This window comes from Aquarana catesbeiana, linkage group LG09, assembly GCF_042186555.1.
Source record: "Aquarana catesbeiana isolate 2022-GZ linkage group LG09, ASM4218655v1, whole genome shotgun sequence".
In the NCBI taxonomy this organism is placed as follows: Eukaryota; Metazoa; Chordata; class Amphibia; order Anura; family Ranidae; genus Aquarana; species Aquarana catesbeiana.
Window position 1 is genome coordinate 322,102,722 of NC_133332.1, and position 19,913 is coordinate 322,122,634.

General features: G+C 47.1%; 1 protein-coding gene across 1 annotated transcript in view; it reads right to left on the minus strand.

Moving 5' to 3' along the window:
- Positions 1-19,913, minus strand: part of LOC141108849 (transcription initiation factor TFIID subunit 1-like) — a gene marked incomplete in the record, with an annotated part of 63,126 nt that overhangs the window by 35,354 nt on the left and 7,859 nt on the right. The window contains 12 exon segments of the mRNA XM_073600816.1: positions 2,298-2,533; positions 7,501-7,676; positions 8,327-8,449; positions 9,068-9,217; positions 9,292-9,372; positions 12,753-12,883; positions 13,836-13,977; positions 14,913-15,113; positions 15,298-15,402; positions 15,491-15,664; positions 18,924-19,097; positions 19,816-19,913. Of these exon segments, the coding sequence (XP_073456917.1) occupies positions 2,298-2,533; positions 7,501-7,676; positions 8,327-8,449; positions 9,068-9,217; positions 9,292-9,372; positions 12,753-12,883; positions 13,836-13,977; positions 14,913-15,113; positions 15,298-15,402; positions 15,491-15,664; positions 18,924-19,097; positions 19,816-19,913 (1,791 nt within the window).

The following is a 19,913-nucleotide window of genomic DNA, read 5'->3' on the forward strand; positions in this document are numbered from 1 at the left end:
TATCCCAAACGATGGACGCTCATATCCCCAACAATGGACGCTCATATCCCCAACAATGGACGCTCATATCCCCAACAATGGACCATCATATCCCCAACAATGGACGATCATATCCCCAACAATGGACGATCATATCCCCAACAATGGACGCTCATATCCCAAACAATGGACGATCATATCCTAAACAATGGACGATCATATCCCCAACAATGGACGATCATATCCCCAACAATGGACGCTCATATCCCCAACAATGGACGATCATATCCCAAACAATGGACGATCATATCCTAAACAATGGACGATCATATCCCCAACAATGGACGCTCATATCCCCAACAATGGACGATCATATCCCCAACAATGAACGATCATATTCCCAACAATGGATGATCATGTCCCCAACAATGGACGCTCATATCCCCAACAATGGACGATCATATCCCCAACAATGGACGATCATATCCCAAACAATGGACGATCATATCCTAAACAATGGACGATCATATCCCCAACAATGGACGATCATATCCCCAGCAATGGACGCTCATATCCCCAACAATGGACGCTCATATCCCAAACAATGGACGATCATATCCTAAACAATGGACGATCATATCCCCAACGATGGACGATCATATCCCCAACGATGGACGATCATATCCCCAACGATGGACGATCATATCCCCAACGATGGACGATCATATCCCCAACGATGGACGATCATATCCCCAACAATGGACGACCATATCCCCAACAATGGACGACCATATCCCCAACAATGGACGATCATATCCCCAACAATGGACGACCATATCCCCAACAATGGACGACCATATCCCCAACAATGGACAGGGAGGAGGGGGACACTCAATCATATGTATAGCCTGCAGTCAGAGATGTGACGGGGGGGACACTCAATCATATGTATAGCCTGCAGTCAGAGATGTGACGGGGGGGGGACACTCAATCATATGTATAGCCTGCAGTCAGAGATGTGACGGGGGGGGGGGGGGGGGGGGGGGGCGACACTCAATCATATGTATAGCCTGCAGTCAGAGATGTGACGGGGGGGGGGGGACGACACTCAATCATATGTATAGCCTGCAGTCAGAGATGTGACGGGGGGGGGGGACACTCAATCATACGTGTGGCCTGCAGTCAGAGATGTGACGGGGGGGGGGGGGGGCGACACTCAATCATATGTATAGCCTGCAGTCAGAGATGTGACGGGGGGGGGGGACACTCAATCATACGTGTGGCCTGCAGTCAGAGATGTGACGGGGGGGGGGGGGACACTCAATCGTACGTGTGGCCTGCAGTCAGAGATGTGACAGGGGGGGGGGGGGACACTCAATCATATGTATAGCCTGCAGTCAGAGATGTGACGGGGGGGGGGGGGGACGACACTCAATCATATGTATAGCCTGCAGTCAGAGATGTGACGGGGGGGGGACACTCAATCATATGTATAGCCTGCAGTCAGAGATGTGACGGGGGGGGGGGGACACTCAATCATATGTATAGCCTGCAGTCAGAGATGTGACGGGGGGGGGGGACACTCAATCATACGTGTGGCCTGCAGTCAGAGATGTGACGGGGGGGGGGGGACACTCAATCATATGTATAGCCTGCAGTCAGAGATGTGACGGGGGGGGGAGACACTCAATCATATGTATAGCCTGCAGTCAGAGATGTGACGGGGGGGGAGACACTCAATCATATGTATAGCCTGCAGTCAGAGATGTGACGGGGGGGGGAGACACTCAATCATATGTATAGCCTGCAGTCAGAGATGTGACGGGGGGGGGGGACACTCAATCATACATGTGGCCTGCAGTCAGAGATGTGACGGGGGGGGGGACACTCAATCATATGTATAGCCTGCAGTCAGAGATGTGACGGGGGGGGGGGGGACACTCAATCATATGTATAGCCTGCAGTCAGAGATGTGACGGGGGGGGAGACACTCAATCATATGTATAGCCTGCAGTCAGAGATGTGACGGGGGGGGGGGGGACACTCAATCATATGTATAGCCTGCAGTCAGAGATGTGACGGGGGGGGGGGGGGGGACACTCAATCATATGTATAGCCTGCAGTCAGAGATGTGACGGGGGGGGAGACACTCAATCATATGTATAGCCTGCAGTCAGAGATGTGACGGGGGGGGGAGACACTCAATCATATGTATAGCCTGCAGTCAGAGATGTGACGGGGGGGGGGAGACACTCAATCATATGTATAGCCTGCAGTCAGAGATGTGACGGGGGGGACGGGGACGGTACGACACTCACAGAGTCCTTTTCTGTCCTTCTTCCGGTTCCTCTCTTTGTCGTTGCCGCTGTCTTCCCCCATCAGCATCCTATGCAGTTCCTTCCTCTCCTGTTCTTCTCTCTCCCGGGACAGCTGGGAACTGGTCTTCTTGTTCTGCAGCATGTTCTCAATGTTCTTCCCCATCTCCTCGAAGTCGCTGTCTTCTGCAGAACTGCTGTCCGTGTCTGTGGACAAAACCTCTGCAGACTCCAACACCCTGCATGGGGGAAGAGAAAGGAACAAAACACGTTTAACCAATCCACTTATTTTTTTTATTATATTTAGGATATGAAAAACTAATTTTCCACTTGTTTTTTTAATAAAAGTGTTTGTAAAGGCAGAAGGTGCATTCTATTCATTAAGATAAACAACCTTTTGTGTATAGCAGCCTCCCCAGCACCCCCTAATTACTTACTTGAGCCCCTTCTATCTCCAGCGATGTCCAAAAATGTCTAAGCTGTACGGGACACTCCTCCTGATTGGTTGAGACACAGCAGCGGCACCATTGGCTCTCGTGGCTGTCAATCAAAGTCAGTCAGCCAATCAGGGGAGAGAGGAGGCGGGGCCGGGTCAGGGCTCCGTCTCTGAATAGACACACAAAGCTGTGACTCGGCTCCAGTGCCCCATAGGAAGCTACTGGCTGTGGGGGCACTCGATAGGAGGGAGGGGCCAGGAGCAGCAAAGAGGGACCGGAGAAGAGGAGGATCGGGGCTGCTCTGTGCAAAACCAACTGCACAAAAGAGGAAAGAATAACATGTTTGTTATCTTTTTTTAAACTAGACTTTACAATCACTTTAAGGAAAAGATGAAATGTGATGTAACCCTTTCTAGGAGTCCCTTTAAAAGGGGGGGTGGCAAAAACGTTGGGGGGGGAAGGAAAGACTGGGCGATCATGTGACCACTGTGATTGGCTGTCACAGTGCTCAAATGATCAGTAGCTGGTCCCGCCTGCTACTGATTATTAGTGGGAACCAAGAGCTGTGCCGGGAGAGCTCAGCGCCTGTGCCCGGAGAGCTCAGCGCCTGTGTCCCGGGAGAGCTCAGCGCCTGTGTCCCGGGAGAGCTCAGCGCCTGTGTCCCGGGAGAGCTCAGCGCCTGTGTCCCGGGAGAGCTCAGCGCCTGTGTCCCGGGAGAGCTCAGCGCCTGTGTCCCGGGAGAGCTCAGCGCCTGTGTCCCGGGAGAGCTCAGCGCCTGTGTCCCGGGAGAGCTCAGCGCCTGTGTCCCGGGAGAGCTCAGCGCCTGTGTCCCGGGAGAGCTCAGCGCCTGTGTCCCGGGAGAGCTCAGCGCCTGTGTCCCGGGAGAGCTCAGCGCCTGTGTCCCGGGAGAGCTCAGCGCCTGTGTCCCGGGAGAGCTCAGCGCCTGTGTCCCGGGAGAGCTCAGCGCCTGTGTCCCGGGAGAGCTCAGCGCCTGTGTCCCGGGAGAGCTCAGCGCCTGTGTCCCGGGAGAGCTCAGCGCCTGTGTCCCGGGAGAGCTCAGCGCCTGTGTCCCGGGAGAGCTCAGCGCCTGTGTCCCGGGAGAGCTCAGCGCCTGTGTCCCGGGAGAGCTCAGCGCCTGTGTCCCTGGAGAGCTCAGCGCTTGTGCCGGGAGAGCTCAGCGACAACACTTTCTGCACAGAAACATTGGCTGGCCAGCGATGCGTTAGTGCAGTGTGTGGGTGGTAAAGACCACCCTTTTTTAACCAGATCTAAGACTGATGCCCCCCGAGTACCATAATGACACCCCTCTATGGTTACAAAATTTGCTGCCTGAACTACTGTCTATTCCTGACCCTGGGGTGTGGATCTCCAAAGCTGTATTTCTACTTTCATATTTGGTGCGTAACGAGGAGCTCAAATCTTTCAATATGTTGAAATTGGAATTCTCTCTTCCCAAATATATACTCTTCCGTTCCCTCCTATTGCGGCATGCCCCGAGTGTTCAATTTGCTGGTGGTTACCACATCCTTGGTTCCCTATCAGCATTGGAGGTTGCATATGGGGATGAATTATGCAAATTAGTTTCCTCTCTGTATAATTTATTGATTATCCCCTCTGCCTCTAGACGGGCCTATTCTGGTAAAACCCAAAGGGAGAAGGGGGGGGTGAGGTTCTGGTCACTTGTAGGTTTCTCACTGATTTACCCAACTCTACATAATTCATAGGGCCTATATGACTCCCGATTCGATTGGCCAAATTTGACACTGATCACAGTCCTGTGTGTCCTAAATGTCTTCTCATTCCTGATAGTTTTTGGCCACCTGATAGGGCATTGTCCTTGTGTACAAGGTTTGTGGAGTCAAGTGATACAAATCCTACATGATCATATGGGATCCCCCTTGTCCCTGGACCCTAGGGTTTGTCTTTAGGGTTTATTCCTCAACCCAGATATTGATAAGTGCTTGCTTACTTTTCTTCGTGAAACTTAATTTAGAGCCCGTAATTTATTGGCTTGCCATTGGATCCTAGATCCAGCCCCCCCCCCCCCCCCCCCACTCTGGCAAGGTGAATCACGGATATCAACAATAATTTACCCTTTAATTATGAATTAACTATGAAGTACATAAAGTAAAGTACAGTTTATGCTATGCTACGAGGAAGGCTGCAAAAGCCGAAACGCGTTAGCATCTTTTGTATCATGCTTTTAATACATTTAGCCAACAAAGAATTTTAATCACAAGATCACTCCGAGTTGCCGGCTTTAATCTTATTGATATCTGCAACCTCAGGGGGTTGGACGCCCCAGTCAGAGCCCCGGACTCCAGCTCCTAGATATAAAATATAGCGGTTGAGCTCGGGTAAAACTTTTATATTCGTCTAAGCACGGTTTACCCTTCTACCTCCAAGTCCACCAGGTGGAATATGCTTTTCAGCACAGATCGTTTTTATTCCAACTGAATGTTTTGTGTTGCTGGTTTGCCATAATGTATTGTATTGTGATAATTATATGGTGCAACCGATTTGCATGCATTTCCCAATGTTTATGTAATTTATTTATTTCAGGTACTTATATAGCGCTGTCAATTTACACAGCGCTTTACATATACATTGTACATTCACATCAGTCCCTACCCTCAAGGAGCTTACAATCTAATGTCCCCAACTCACATTCATACACATACTAGGGCCAATTTTTAGACAGGATTCAATTAACCTACCAGCAAGTCTTTGGAGTGTGGGAGGCAACCGGAGTACCCGGAGGAAACCCAACACAGGCACAAGGAGAACATGCAAACTCCAAGCAGATGATCGGGATTCGAACCAGCGACCCTTTCTGCTGCTAGGTGAAAGTGCTATCCACTACAACACTGTGCCGCCCACTACACCACTGTTCTGTGTTTCTCTCATTTATGTTTTGCTTGTGTGCAGGCAGATAATGTTCAATGATTTCTTTCTCTAATATACTTCTATTATACCTTATATTACACTTATATCTAATATTTCTGATATACAGTGTCACCTGTAGTTCATTTGTTCAATCTTGTGTTTGTAATATGCACTAGTTTATCTGTATGTCTTTTTATTATACAATAAAAAAACTTTGTGGTTTTTTTGCCCATTAGACAGGAGACAACGATGGAATTCCAGTACAGGGATTTACACCTGGTCCTCACCTGGCTCATCTCTTCCTCCTCTATATACTGGGAGAATACACAGCCTTGTATGTGCACCACAGACAGCGTACAATGAAAAGGCCACCGGACAGGTAAAGAGTCTCCCCCTGCTGGAAAAACCTTCAGTTCTCTTCTACCAGACAGGTAAAGAGTCACCCCCTCCCGGAGGAACCTTCAGTTCTCTTCTTCCAGACAAGTAAAAGAGTCTCCCCCTGCTGGAGGAACCTTCAGTTCCCTTCTACCAGACAGGTAAAGAGTCTCCCCCTGCTGGAGGAACCTTCAGTTCCCTTCTACCAGACAGGTAAAGAGTCTCCCCCTGCTGGAGGAACCTTCAGTTCCCTTCTACCAGACAGGTAAAGAGTCTCCCCCTGCTGGAGGAACCTTCAGTTCTCTTCTACCAGACAGGTAAAGAGTCTCCCCCTGCTGGAGGAACCTTCAGTTCCCTTCTACCAGACAGGTAAAGAGTCTCCCCCTGCTGGAGGAACCTTCAGTTCTCTTCTACCAGACAGGTAAAGAGTCTCCCCCTGCTGGAGGAACCTTCAGTTCCCTTCTACCAGACAGGTAAAGAGTCTCCCCCTGCCGGAGGAACCTTCAGTTCTCTTCTACCAGACAGGTAAAGAGTCTCCCCCTGCCGGAGGAACCTTCAGTTCTCTTCTACCAGACAGGTAAAGAGTCTCCCCCTGCCGGAGGAACCTTCAGTTCTCTTCTACCAGACAGGTAAAGAGTCTCCCCCTGCTGGAGGAACCTTCAGTTCTCTTCTACCAGACAGGTAAAGAGTCTCCCCCTGCTGGAGGAACCTTCAGTTCTCTTCTACCAGACAGGTAAGAGTCTCCCCCTGCCGGAGGAACCTTCAGTTCCCTTCTACCAGAGAGGTAAAGAGTCTCCCCCTGCTGGAGGAACCTTCAGTTCTCTTCTACCAGACAGGTAAAGAGTCTCCCCCTGCTGGAGGAACCTTCAGTTCTCTTCTACCAGACAGGTAAGAGTCTCCCCCTGCCGGAGGAACCTTCAGTTCCCTTCTACCAGAGAGGTAAAGAGTCTCCCCCTGCTGGAGGAACCTTCAGTTCTCTTCTACCAGACAGGTAAAGAGTCTCCCCCTGCTGGAGGAACCTTCAGTTCTCTTTTACCAGACAGGTAAAGAGTCTCCCCCTGCTGGACGAACCTTCAGTTCTCTTCTACCAGACAGGTAAAGAGTCTCCCCCTGCTGGAGGCACCTTCAGTTCTCTTCTACCAGACAGGTAAAGAGTCTCCCCCTGCTGGAGGAACCTTCAGTTCCCTTCTACCAGACAGGTAAAGAGTCTCCCCCTGCTGGAGGAACCTTCAGTTCCCTTCTACCAGACAGGTAAAGAGTCTCCCCCTGCTGGAGGAACCTTCAGTTCCCTTCTACCAGACAGGTAAAGAGTCTCCCCCTGCTGGAGGAACCTTCAGTTCCCTTCTACTAGACAGGTAAAGAGTCTCCCCCTGCTGGAGGCACCTTCAGTTCCCTTCTAAAAAAACCTTCCAACCAAAGTATTTGCAAACCAGAAATCTGAACCACAATAAAATTCTCCTAAACCTCAGATAATAATGAAAGTTGCCGTATTCTACATCATCACATACTTGTTCTGCAGATCGAATATTCGCTGGCATTCCTCCTTGTATCTCTCCTGGTGTTCAGCCACTGAGAATCGGGAACCTCGGGCAAATTTACTCATGGGCCCCTCCCCCGAGCGTGCTTGTTCCGTGGACATGGTTCTCACAACGTCAATCACTTCCCATCGAGATAACTTCTTAATCTAGAAAAAAAAAAAAAAACACAAAAAAAAAAAAAGATAAAAGACGAGTTACGACTCTTCTTTTATAATATCCGAGGCTGCTAGAAAGATATAAGGGGCCTTAGTCACAGAGAAGGCTCCAACCCTACCCAAAAGACCCGGCTGCACAGTTCATTTTCAATGATTTTTAAAAAAAATATTTTTTTTATAATTTAAAAATTGGATTTTTTAAATTAAATTATTTTAATAAAATACTTTTGGAGTAAAAATATTACTAAGGATAGTTTTCTATTTATTAAGATACATTTATAATCTAGTTTATTCAGCATGAAATGGAGCTTAGTTATGTAGCATGAGGCTGTATATTCTGCAATATTTACATTTTTGGTAAACTCTTTCAATGAATCCAAGCTCTACAAGCTGAGATGACATGCACTGCATTGATGCATTCACACAATGTCACAGTAACCCTGAGATAAAACAAAGTTTAGGAAAACTCCTTTATCCGATTGATTTGCAAATCTAATGTACACTTCAAACTGTATGATTGAATGGGTTCTGATTTTGCTGTTTTACTAACCTGACAGCTTATTATTCTAAATAGGGACTTGGGTGTATGTGACCTTGTCTGTGATGATATTTCCTCCCCGCTGACATCTTCCTGCACTCACCTCTTCCTCCGGTACTCCAAATTTTCTCAGCAGTTGTTTGGCATTTTTCAGGGAAAGTCGGCGCAGATCGGCGTCTGTTCCAGTCACCGTTTTCTTCACGGGTTGCGGCTCTTTATCATCTTGCTGATAAAATAAAGAGAAAAAACACAAAATAATCGAATCGTACAAAACAGTGAATCCCGGCTGAGTCTCCCCGCAGACGGACGGGATTCGGATATACAGGTGTGAATGAACAATCACATGATCTTAAACCTCAAAAAAACTAAAAAAAAAAACTAAAGGCAGAGTGCATTCTATGCATCGAGGTATAAAATCTTTTGGGTACAGCTCCCCCCCCCCCCCCCCCCCCCCCCCGATACTCACGTGAGCCCCATCCTGGAGGATGGGGCTCAGAGCAGCAGCTCTCCGGGGTCTCTCTCTCTCCTCATTGGCTCACACAGCAGCAGAATCCAATGGCTCCTGCTGCTGTCAATCACAGCCAGTGAGCAAATGAGAAGAGAGCAGGGCCGAGCTGTGTGTGTGAATGGACAATGTCCGAGTGAGCCTGCGTGAGTGCCCGCATAGCAAGAGGCTTACTATTGGGGGCACTTGGCAGGGGGGAGGAGCCAGGAGCCCCGGCAGAGGATCAAGGCTGCTCTGTGCAAAACCATTAAAGAGCAGGTAAGTATAACATGTTTGTTACTTTTTTTTTTTATGTAACTTTTAGAATGACTTTAATGTCCTAGAAGAAAACAGACGAACCTTCTGCTGTGTCGGCTTGTTAGGAATCTTGACATAGGAGAATCCTTCCCCGCACCCTGTGGGGTCAGCTACCCCCGTCACCTCCAGCAGACATTTCCCTTTCATTGCAGCGATGAAGGCTCTTGTAGTGTTCCAAGGTGCGGTCCTCACCTAGAAGAATGGAGGACAATCTGTTATATGACAGCCAGTCACATGAGATATCCTCCACAAGGTCCGGGACTTACCTCATCATCGATCTTCATCTGGAAATCTTCTTCATTTTCTTCCTCTGGGGCAAAAAAGGATTTCTCTCCATAGCCGGCATCCTGCAAGAGACGGAAACAATCTGTAAGGAATGGCTTACCAGACAATGATATATAATCTGTACAGACTGGATCAGGAATGGTTTACCAGTATAGACTGGATCAGGAATGGTTTACCAGTATAGACTGGATCAGGAATGATTTACCAGTACAGACTGGAACAAGAATGGTTTACCAGTATAGACTGGAACAGGAATGGTTTACCAGTACAGACTGGATCAGGAATGGTTTACCAGTATAGATTGGAACGGGAATGGTTTACCAGTATAGATTGGATCAGGAATGGTTTACCAGTACAGACTGGATCAGGAATGGTTTACCAGTACAGACTGGAACAAGAATGGTTTACCAGTATAGACTGGAACAGGAATGGTTTACCAGTACAGAGTGGAACAGGAATGGTTTACCAGTACAGACCGGATCAGGAATGGTTTACCAGTATAGACTGGATCAGGAATGGTTTACCAGTACAGACTGGATCAGGAATGGTTTACCAGTACAGACTGGATCAGGAATGGTTTACCAGTACAGACTGGATCAGGAATGGTTTACCAGTATAGATTGGAATGGGAATGGTTTACCAGTACAGACTGGATCAGGAATGGTTTACCAGTATAGATTGGAACGGGAATGGTTTACCAGTACAGACTGGATCAGGAATGGTTTACCAGTACAGACTGGATCAGGAATGGTTTACCAGTACAGACTGGATCAGGAATGGTTTACCAGTACAGACTGGATCAGGAATGGTTTACCAGTACAGACTGGATCAGAAATGGTTTACCAGTACAGACTGGAACAAGAATGGTTTACCAGTATAGACTGGAACAGGAATGGTTTACCAGTACAGATTGGAACAGGAATGGTTTACCAGTATAGATTGGAACAGGAATGGTTTACCAGTACAGACCGGATCAGGAATGGTTTACCAGTATAGACTGGATCAGGAATGGTTTACCAGTACAGACTGGATCAGGAATGGTTTACCAGTATAGACTGGATCAGGAATGGTTTACCAGTACAGACTGGATCAGGAATGGTTTACCAGTATAGATTGGATCAGGAATGGTTTACCAGTACAGACTGGATCAGGAATGGTTTACCAGTACAGACTGGATCAGGAATGGTTTACCAGATCAGACTGGATCAGGAATGGTTTACCAGTATAGATTGGAATGGGAATGGTTTACCAGTACAGACTGGATCAGGAATGGTTTACCAGTATAGATTGGAACGGGAATGGTTTACCAGTACAGACTGGATCAGGAATGGTTTACCAGTACACACTGGATCAGGAATGGTTTACCAGTACACACTGGATCAGGAATGGTTTACCAGTATAGACTGGATCAGGAATGGTTTACCAGTACACACTGGATCAGGAATGGTTTACCAGTACAGACTGGATCAGGAATAGTTTACCAGTACAGACCGGATCAGGAATGGTTTACCAGTATAGATTGGAACAGGAATGGTTTACCAGTACAGACTGGATCAGGAATGGTTTACCAGTACAGACTGGATCAGGAATGGTTTACCAGTACAGACTGGATCAGGAATGGTTTACCAGTATAGATTGGAACGGGAATGGTTTACCAGTACAGACTGGATCAGGAATGGTTTACCAGTACAGACTGGATCAGGAATGGTTTACCAGTACAGACTGGATCAGGAATGGTTTACCAGTATAGATTGGAACAGGAATGGTTTACCAATACAGATTGGAACGGGAATGGTTTACCAGTACAGACTGGATCAGGAATGGTTTACCAGTACAGACTGGATCAGGAATGGTTTACCAGTACAGACTGGATCAGGAATGGTTTACCAATATAGACTGGATCAGGAATGGTTTACCAGTATAGATTGGAATGGGAATGGTTTACCAGTACAGAATGGATCAGGAATGGTTTACCAGTATAGATTGGAACGGGAATGGTTTACCAGTACAGACTGGATCAGGAATGGTTTACCAGTACACACTGGATCAGGAATGGTTTACCAGTACACACTGGATCAGGAATGGTTTACCAGTACACACTGGATCAGGAATGGTTTACCAGTACACACTGGATCAGGAATGGTTTACCAGTACACACTGGATCAGGAATGGTTTACCAGTACAGACCAGATCAGGAATGGTTTACCAGTATAGATTGGAACAGGAATGGTTTACCAGTACAGACTGGATCAGGAATGGTTTACCAGTACAGACTGGATCAGGAATGGTTTACCAGTATAGATTGAAATGGGAATGGTTTACCAGTACAGACTGGATCAGGAATGGTTTACCAGTACAGACTGGATCAGGAATGGTTTACCAGTATAGATTGGAATGGGAATGGTTTACCAGTACAGACTGGATCAGGAATGGTTTACCATTACAGACTGGAACAGGAATGGTTTACCAGTATAGACTGGATCAGGAAAGGTTTACCAGTATAGACTGGATAAGGAATGGTTTACCAGTATAGACTGGATCAGGAATGGTTTACCAGTATAGATTGGAACAGGAATGGTTTACCAGTACAGACTGGATCAGGAATGGTTTACCAGTACAGACTGGATCAGGAATGGTTTACCAGTACAGACTGGATCAGGAATGGTTTACCAGTATAGATTGGAATGGGAATGGTTTACCAGTACAGACTGGATCAGGAATGGTTTACCATTACAGACTGGAACAGGAATGGTTTACCAGTATAGACTGGATCAGGAAAGGTTTACCAGTATAGACTGGATAAGGAATGGTTTACCAGTATAGACTGGATCAGGAATGGTTTACCAGTATAGATTGGAACAGGAATGGTTTACCAGTACAGACTGGATCAGGAAAGGTTTACCAGTATAGATTGGAACAGGAATGGTTTACCAGTACAGACTGGATCAGGAAAGGTTTACCAGTATAGATTGGAACAGGAATGGTTTACCAGTATAGATTGGAACAGGAAAGGTTTACCAGTACAGACTGGATCAGGAAAGGTTTACCAGTACAGACTGGATCAGGAATGGTTTACCAGTACAGACTGGATCAGGAATGGTTTACCAGTACAGACTGGATCAGGAATGGTTTACCAGTACAGACTGGATCAGGAATGGTTTACCAGTACAGACTGGATCAGGAATGGTTTACCAGTACAGACTGGATCAGGAATGGTTTACCAGTACAGACTGGATCAGGAATGGTTTACCAGTACAGACTGGATCAGGAATGGTTTACCAGTACAGACTGGATCAGGAAAGGTTTACCAGTATAGATTGGAACAGGAATGGTTTACCAGTACAGACTGGATCAGGAATGGTTTACCAGTATAGACTGGATCAGGAATGGTTTACCAGATGATACAATGCAGTCTGCATGGACTGGAACGGGAATGCCTTACCTTTAATCTCTGCTCTGCAGACAGCATGCTATAATACGCACAGCACTGTTCGGGTGACACCATCGCTCGAATTTCTTCTTCTGTTGGTAAACGGAAATCCGGCTTCAACACCCACCAATTAGAGTCCATTCCTGGAGGAGGAGAAAGTAAAGACAAAGGAAATGTATGAAGTATTTGCATACAATGTATCAATGTAATTGTTATACATATGGGTCTCCTTTCCATTGAGGTGGATTCGGGTTGCAGGCAAAGCCGGTCAAACACGCCCTTTTCATGTCAACTGCTGCGCTTTGCATATGAACACGTGTTCTGGAGCGGTGTTGTTGTTGTGTTTGAATAAATAAATACTGCATTAAATATGGACAATCGTCTACATGAACATAGAACTGTTTTTTAAGGCAGTAAAAGAAGGAAAGAAAAAGGTTGACTTAGAACTTTGGATTTGCCGTTTTGACTTTCTGGAGGCCGTGCTTGAGAAACTTCTACCTGCTGCTACATGTGACATGCAGGCCCCCCCCCCCCCCCCGTCCCTTCCAGGACACCAGCCAGCTACTGTCCTATTCTGGCCAATGACGCACAAGCACCAGTGTTATGTTTAACCTTCTAGATCCATAAAGACACATCTGCTGCAGCCCGTCAGCACCACCAGCCTGAAGGTCCCGGTGAAGAGGGGAGATCAGCTGCAGTTCATGAGGGAGGTTGTTATGGCTGCCACTGGAGCCAAGGGAGAGACTGAAGGGAGTCATCATCACACACCCTCCTCATGCCCCTCCACCTTCAACCCATGGGTCAGACTGGCCTGCTCACATGGTTGTTGGCGGGAAGGAGGGGGTCTTTGCCAACTCCAGAAATCCGATGAGGCAAAACATAACAAAGCCGAGTAATGGTGCGTACACAGGAGGCAGCAAACCCAAGAATTGGGAGCTGGGAGTTAGTGGAGGGCTTTTCAATGTTCCTGCAGGTGGGTAGAGCCATCTTCTCCAAGCAAATGGTCCTCTTGTGAAAGATTATTACCAGGATACCAAGCAATAAAAACAGCTCAGCAAGGTGAGGTCTGCACTATGTTCTGATGTCTTGTCTTACCGGTCCTTTTAAAGTCAGCACAGAGCTTCAGTCTCTTCCGGATGCTGCTTTCTGAATGGGAAGGGAAAGCCTTCTTGATGTCCTCCATACGAATCCTACGAGGTCGGTCCTTGCTTTTCCAAAAAAGGCGATATATGAAAACCTAAGAAGGGGTCAAAATAAGAAAACAGATGTGTTAGTCATATGGATTCTGCACACAATTAAGTCCAATCAGAGAAGGGACCACCAGTCCCACCACAGAAAGGACCACATAGAACCAAGTCCATCACAGACAGGACCACATACAACCAAGTCCATCACAGACAGGACCACATAGAACCATGTCCATCACAGACAGGACCACATACAACCAAGTCCATCACAGAAAGGACCACATAGAACCAAGTCCATCACAGACAGGACCACATACAACCAAGTCCATCACAGACAGGACCACATAGAACCAAGTCCATCACAGACAGGACCACATAGAACCAAGTCCCATCACAGAAAGGACCACACAGAACCAAGCCCATCACAGACAGGACCACATACAACCAAGTCCATCAGAGACAAGACCACATACAACCAAGTCCCATCAGAGACAGGACCACATATAACCAAGTCCCATCACACACAGGACCACATACAACCAAGTCCCATCACACACAGGACCACATACAACCAAGACCCATCACGCACAGAACCACATACAACCAAGTCCCATCAGAGACAGGACCACATACAACCAAGTCCCATCACAGACAGGACCACATACAACCAAGTCCCATCAGAGACAGGACCACATATAACCAAGTCCCATCACACACAGGACCACATACAACCAAGTCCCATCACACACAGGACCACATACAACCAAGACCCATCACGCACAGAACCACATACAACCAAGTCCCATCAGAGACAGGACCACATACAACCAAGTCCCATCACAGACAGGACCACATACAACCAAGTCCCATCACAGACAGGACCACATACAACCAAGTCCCATCACAGACAGGACCACATACAACCAAGTCCCATCACACACAGGACCACATACAACCAAATCCCATCACAGACAGGACCACATACCTGCAGGAAGTCACGGATGTGGGTGTTCGCCCGTTTAGAGTTGGGTCCGGGAACTTCAAAGAGAGGACACTGCTGACCCACCACAAAAATATCCACCAAGTCACGTATGTAGTAACCTTGCCGGGTGCGAATAATCAGGAAGTCCGTTTCAGGCATCTTGTGCAAATATATTGGGGACCTAAAAAGATTGTTTTCAAAAGCCTGGAGATAAAAACACAGAAGATTAGTATAGCAAATGTATAAAAAACCACCACCAGATACATATCTGAACTCCATATATGGGAGCTGTTTTACTTCTCACAGGAATCCAGTCCTGAGATTTACACAGCTCTGTCTGGCAGTAAAGGAGTCCCGATTATCCTCTGTTGTCATCAAGCAGTCTTACCTGCAATAACTGTCCGGGGTGTAAGGAGCCGAGGAACGGTGACGTATGACAATACACAGTCTCCCCGTATTTACAGTCTGGGGCTCCGGGGTCTTTGCCTGGTTTCTATGGACAAATAAAAGTCATAAAACACTGAAAAACCCCCAAAGATCACCAACAACCAACATTACCAGAACATCTCCGAGGCCCTCACCCTTTTATAATAGTTTTTTATTTTGGTGGCCATTCCAACTTGCATCATCAGTGGGGGGTTCTCCTCACTGTACTCAGCCAGAATGAGGTCTCCATCTTTGCCAGTCAGATCCTGTGAAGTACGCATGAAGAACATCTCTCCTCCTCCCGACGCCTGGCGCTCCTGCTCCCGCATCTGAAATATAATGTTCACCATCGATCAAAAACTTCAAGCATAAGATTTATAGGTTTGTCCAGTCAGATGGACTACACTGTGACCATCACACACACAATAGATGTCCAGTCACAAGGTAGGTCCATCTGTGCTATGCGCGCCCCAGAAGGTGGGGGGATCTCAGGTTATCAATACAACTTCCATATGAAAATCAGGACAAGGTTCAATTCCAGGAGAGTCAGCGGAAGCAAAAGGTCAACCCAGAAATCCAGCCAGAATTGGGTCAGACTGCAGCTCAGGGGGAGGACAAGTATCTAAAAGACCCATAAAAAATATAGCAATGAGTTCACAATCGAGACAACCCATTCATGGAACTCGGTATGGTCAGAGACAACCCATCCATGGAACTCGGTATGGTCAGAGATAACCCATTCATGAAACTCAGTATGCTCACAGATAACCCATTCAAGGAACTCCGTATGGTCAGAGACAACCCATCCATGGAACTCGGTATGGTCAGAGATAACTCATTCATGGAACTCAGTATGGTCAGAGAAAACCCATTCATGGAACTCAGTATGGTCAGAGACAACCCAGAGACAACCCATTCATGGAACTCAGTATGGTAAGAGACAACCCATTCATGGAACTCAGTATGGTAAGAGACAACCCATTCATGGAACTCAGTATGGTAAGAGACAACCCATTCATGGAACTCCGTATGGTCAGAGACAACCCATTCATGGAACTCGGTATGGTCAGAGACAACCCATTCATGGAACTCGGTATGGTCAGAGACAACCCATTCATGGAACTCAGTATGGTAAGAGACAACCCATTCATGGAACTCAGTATGGTAAGAGACAACCCATTCATGGAACTCAGTATGGTCAGAGACAACCCATTCATGGAACTCAGTATGGTAAGAGACAACCCATTCATGGAACTCAGTATGGTCAGAGACAACCCATTCATGGAACTCAGTATGGTCAGAGACAACCCATTCATGGAACTCAGTATCGTCCGAGACAACCCATTCATGGAACTCAGTATGGTCAGGGACAACCCATTCATGGAACTCAGTATGGTCAGAGAAAACCCATTCATGGAACTCAGTATGGTCAGAGACAACCCATTCATGGAACTCAGTATGGTAAGAGACAACCCATTCAAGGAACTCCGTATGGTCAGAGACAACCCCTTCATGGAACACGGTATGGTCAGAGATAACTCATTCATGGAACTCAGTATGCTCAGAGATAACCCATCCATGGAACTCGGTATGGTCAGAGAAAACCCATTCATGGAACTCTGTATGGTCAGAGAAAACCCATTCATGGAACTCGGTATGGTAAGAGACAACCCATTCATGGAACTCCGTATGGTCAGAGACAACCCATCCATGGAACTCGGTATGGTCAGAGACAACCCATTCATGGAACTCAGTATGCTCAGAGACTACCTATTCATGGAACTCAGTATCATCAGAGACAACCCATTCATTGAACTCAGTAAGGTAAGAGACAACCTATTCATGGAACTCAGTATGGTCAGAGACAACCCATTCATGGAACTCAGTATGGTAAGAGACAACCCATTCATGGAACTCAGTATGGTAAGAGACAACCCATTCATGGAACTCAGTATGCTCAGAGATAACCCATCCATGGAACTCGGTATGGTCAGAGACAACCCATTCATGGAACTCGGTACGGTCAGAGACAACCCATTCATGGAACTCGGTACGGTCAGAGACAACCCATTCATGGAACTCAGTATGGTAGGAGACAACCCATTCATGGAACTCAGTATGCTCAGAGACAACCCATTCATGGAACTCAGTATCGTCAGAGACAACCCATTCATGGAACTCAGTATGGTCAGAGACAACCCATTCATGGAACTCAGTATGGTAAGAGACAACCCATTCATGGAACTCAGTATGGTAAGAGACAACCCATTCATGGAACTCAGTATGGTCAGAGACAACCCATTCATGGAACTCAGTATGGTAAGAGACAACCCATTCATGGAACTCGGTATGGTCAGAGACAACCCATTCATGGAATTCAGTATGGTCAGAGACAACCCATTCATGGAACTCAGTATCGTCAGAGACAACCCATTCATGGAACTCAGTATAGTCAGAGACAACCCATTCATGGAACTCAGTATGGTAAGAGACAACCCATTCATGGAACTCAGTATGCTCAGAGACTACCTATTCATGGAACTCAGTATCGTCACAGACAACCCATTCATGGAACTCGGTATGGTCAGAGACAACCCATTCATGGAACTCCGTATGGTCAGAGACAACCATCCATGGAACTCCGTATGGTCAGAGACAACCCATTCATGGAACTCTGTATGGTCAGGGACAACCCATTCATGGAACTCAGTATGGTCAGAGACAACCCATTCATGGAACTCAGTATGGTCAGAGACTACCTATTCATGGAACTCAGTATGGTCAGAGACAACCCATTCATGGAACTCAGTATCGTCAGAGACAACCCATTCATGGAACTCAGTATAGTCAGAGACAACCCATTCATGGAACTCAGTATGGTAAGAGACAACCCATTCATGGAACTCAGTATGCTCAGAGACTACCTATTCATGGAACTCAGTATCGTCACAGACAACCCATTCATGGAACTCGGTATGGTCAGAGACAACCCATTCATGGAACTCCGTATGGTCAGAGACAACCATCCATGGAACTCCGTATGGTCAGAGACAACCCATTCATGGAACTCAGTATGGTCAGAGACTACCTATTCATGGAACTCAGTATGGTCAGAGACAACCCATTCATGGAACTCAGTATGGTCAGAGACAACCCATTCATGGAACTCAGTATGGTCAGAGACTATCTATTCATGGAACTCAGTATGGTCAGAGACAACCCATTCATGGAACTTAGTATGATCACCAGTACCAAGCTGCCTCCAGAATATACAGCTTGTTATCCATCAGGAGGGTAGCCTGACAGGAGCAAGCAAATCCCTGCTCCTCTACAAAGATGACCCCTTTCATAGAGACACAGAGAGCAGAACTTCCCGGACTCATACTACTCTCATCCTTTATACACTTCCCATTTCTGGGGAGCCTGAAGGATACCCCAGGTGCCTACAATTAAGGCCAATCCTATTCTCCAGCCCCCGGGGTCCAGAGCATTCACAACACATGTTCAGTCTGACTCCAAAGACATCAAAGATTTGACCCCCTGGGATGTGAACCCCCCAACCGGCTCCTCCATGGAGGGAACACTTACCTTCGCCTTTTTCTTGATGTGTTTGAGCAGCGGCTGGCAGGAGTGCGGTCCTGGCTGGGACAGAGCGCCATATGAGTATTTCTTCAGCGGAGGACGATGGCACTGTCTGAGCTTCATTGAACCCATGTGTGTGGGGAAAAACGGCTGTCTGAGCTCCACGGCCGGAATAGAATGCTGGAAAGAGGGAGGGAAAAAGAAAAACACTCATTACCCCAACGGCACCCTGGAGGACTGGACGGACAATCAACGGTTCACAACCCTTTTCAACTCAAAGTAAAAAATTGGATTATTTTATTTTATATTTATTGGCTCTTCTGATTTCACCTTTGATCTGTGTGATCACAGGCATTGTGACCATTCCTGATGTGTGCATTACCAACAAGGACACATTACCAACAAGGACACCCTCTTAGATAGGAAGTCCCCCGACCGGCTATTGAATTACAATGGGGGTGTGAAGTAAAGCAGCAGTGGGGGCAGGTCCAGCTTTACACGCGGGGGATGGACAATGCAAATCATGTGCGTTTCACCCCCCAACCTCCATTTCTGTGTTTGGATGAATGGAAAGGGATAAAGCTGAACTCCGGGGAGATATAAAATACACAAATCTATGCGGCTCTGTAATCACAATACATCATTAAAGGGATGATTTATGTACACAGATCTGATCCGGTATCAACCCTCTACAATTCCATGTACTGCAGCACTCAGCCCTGAGAGACTTTAGATCTGTTTTCAGTATCTGCATTTAGACTGCTGGGATCTTTTTTATACCTTCCGGGGTGACGGCTGCAATGGTTGTATGGCGCACCGTACACACCTCTAAATATTCACCGATCCCCTCCCCCCCCGCCAGTATAGATTATTATATCACTTTCTGTGCTAAAAGTACCTGGATGATGTTTCCTCCGAAGGTTCCCCGCAAGCCTTGCTGTTTGGGGTAGTAAAACTCATCATTGGACAGATTCCAGGGATCCTTCACCTCCGGCT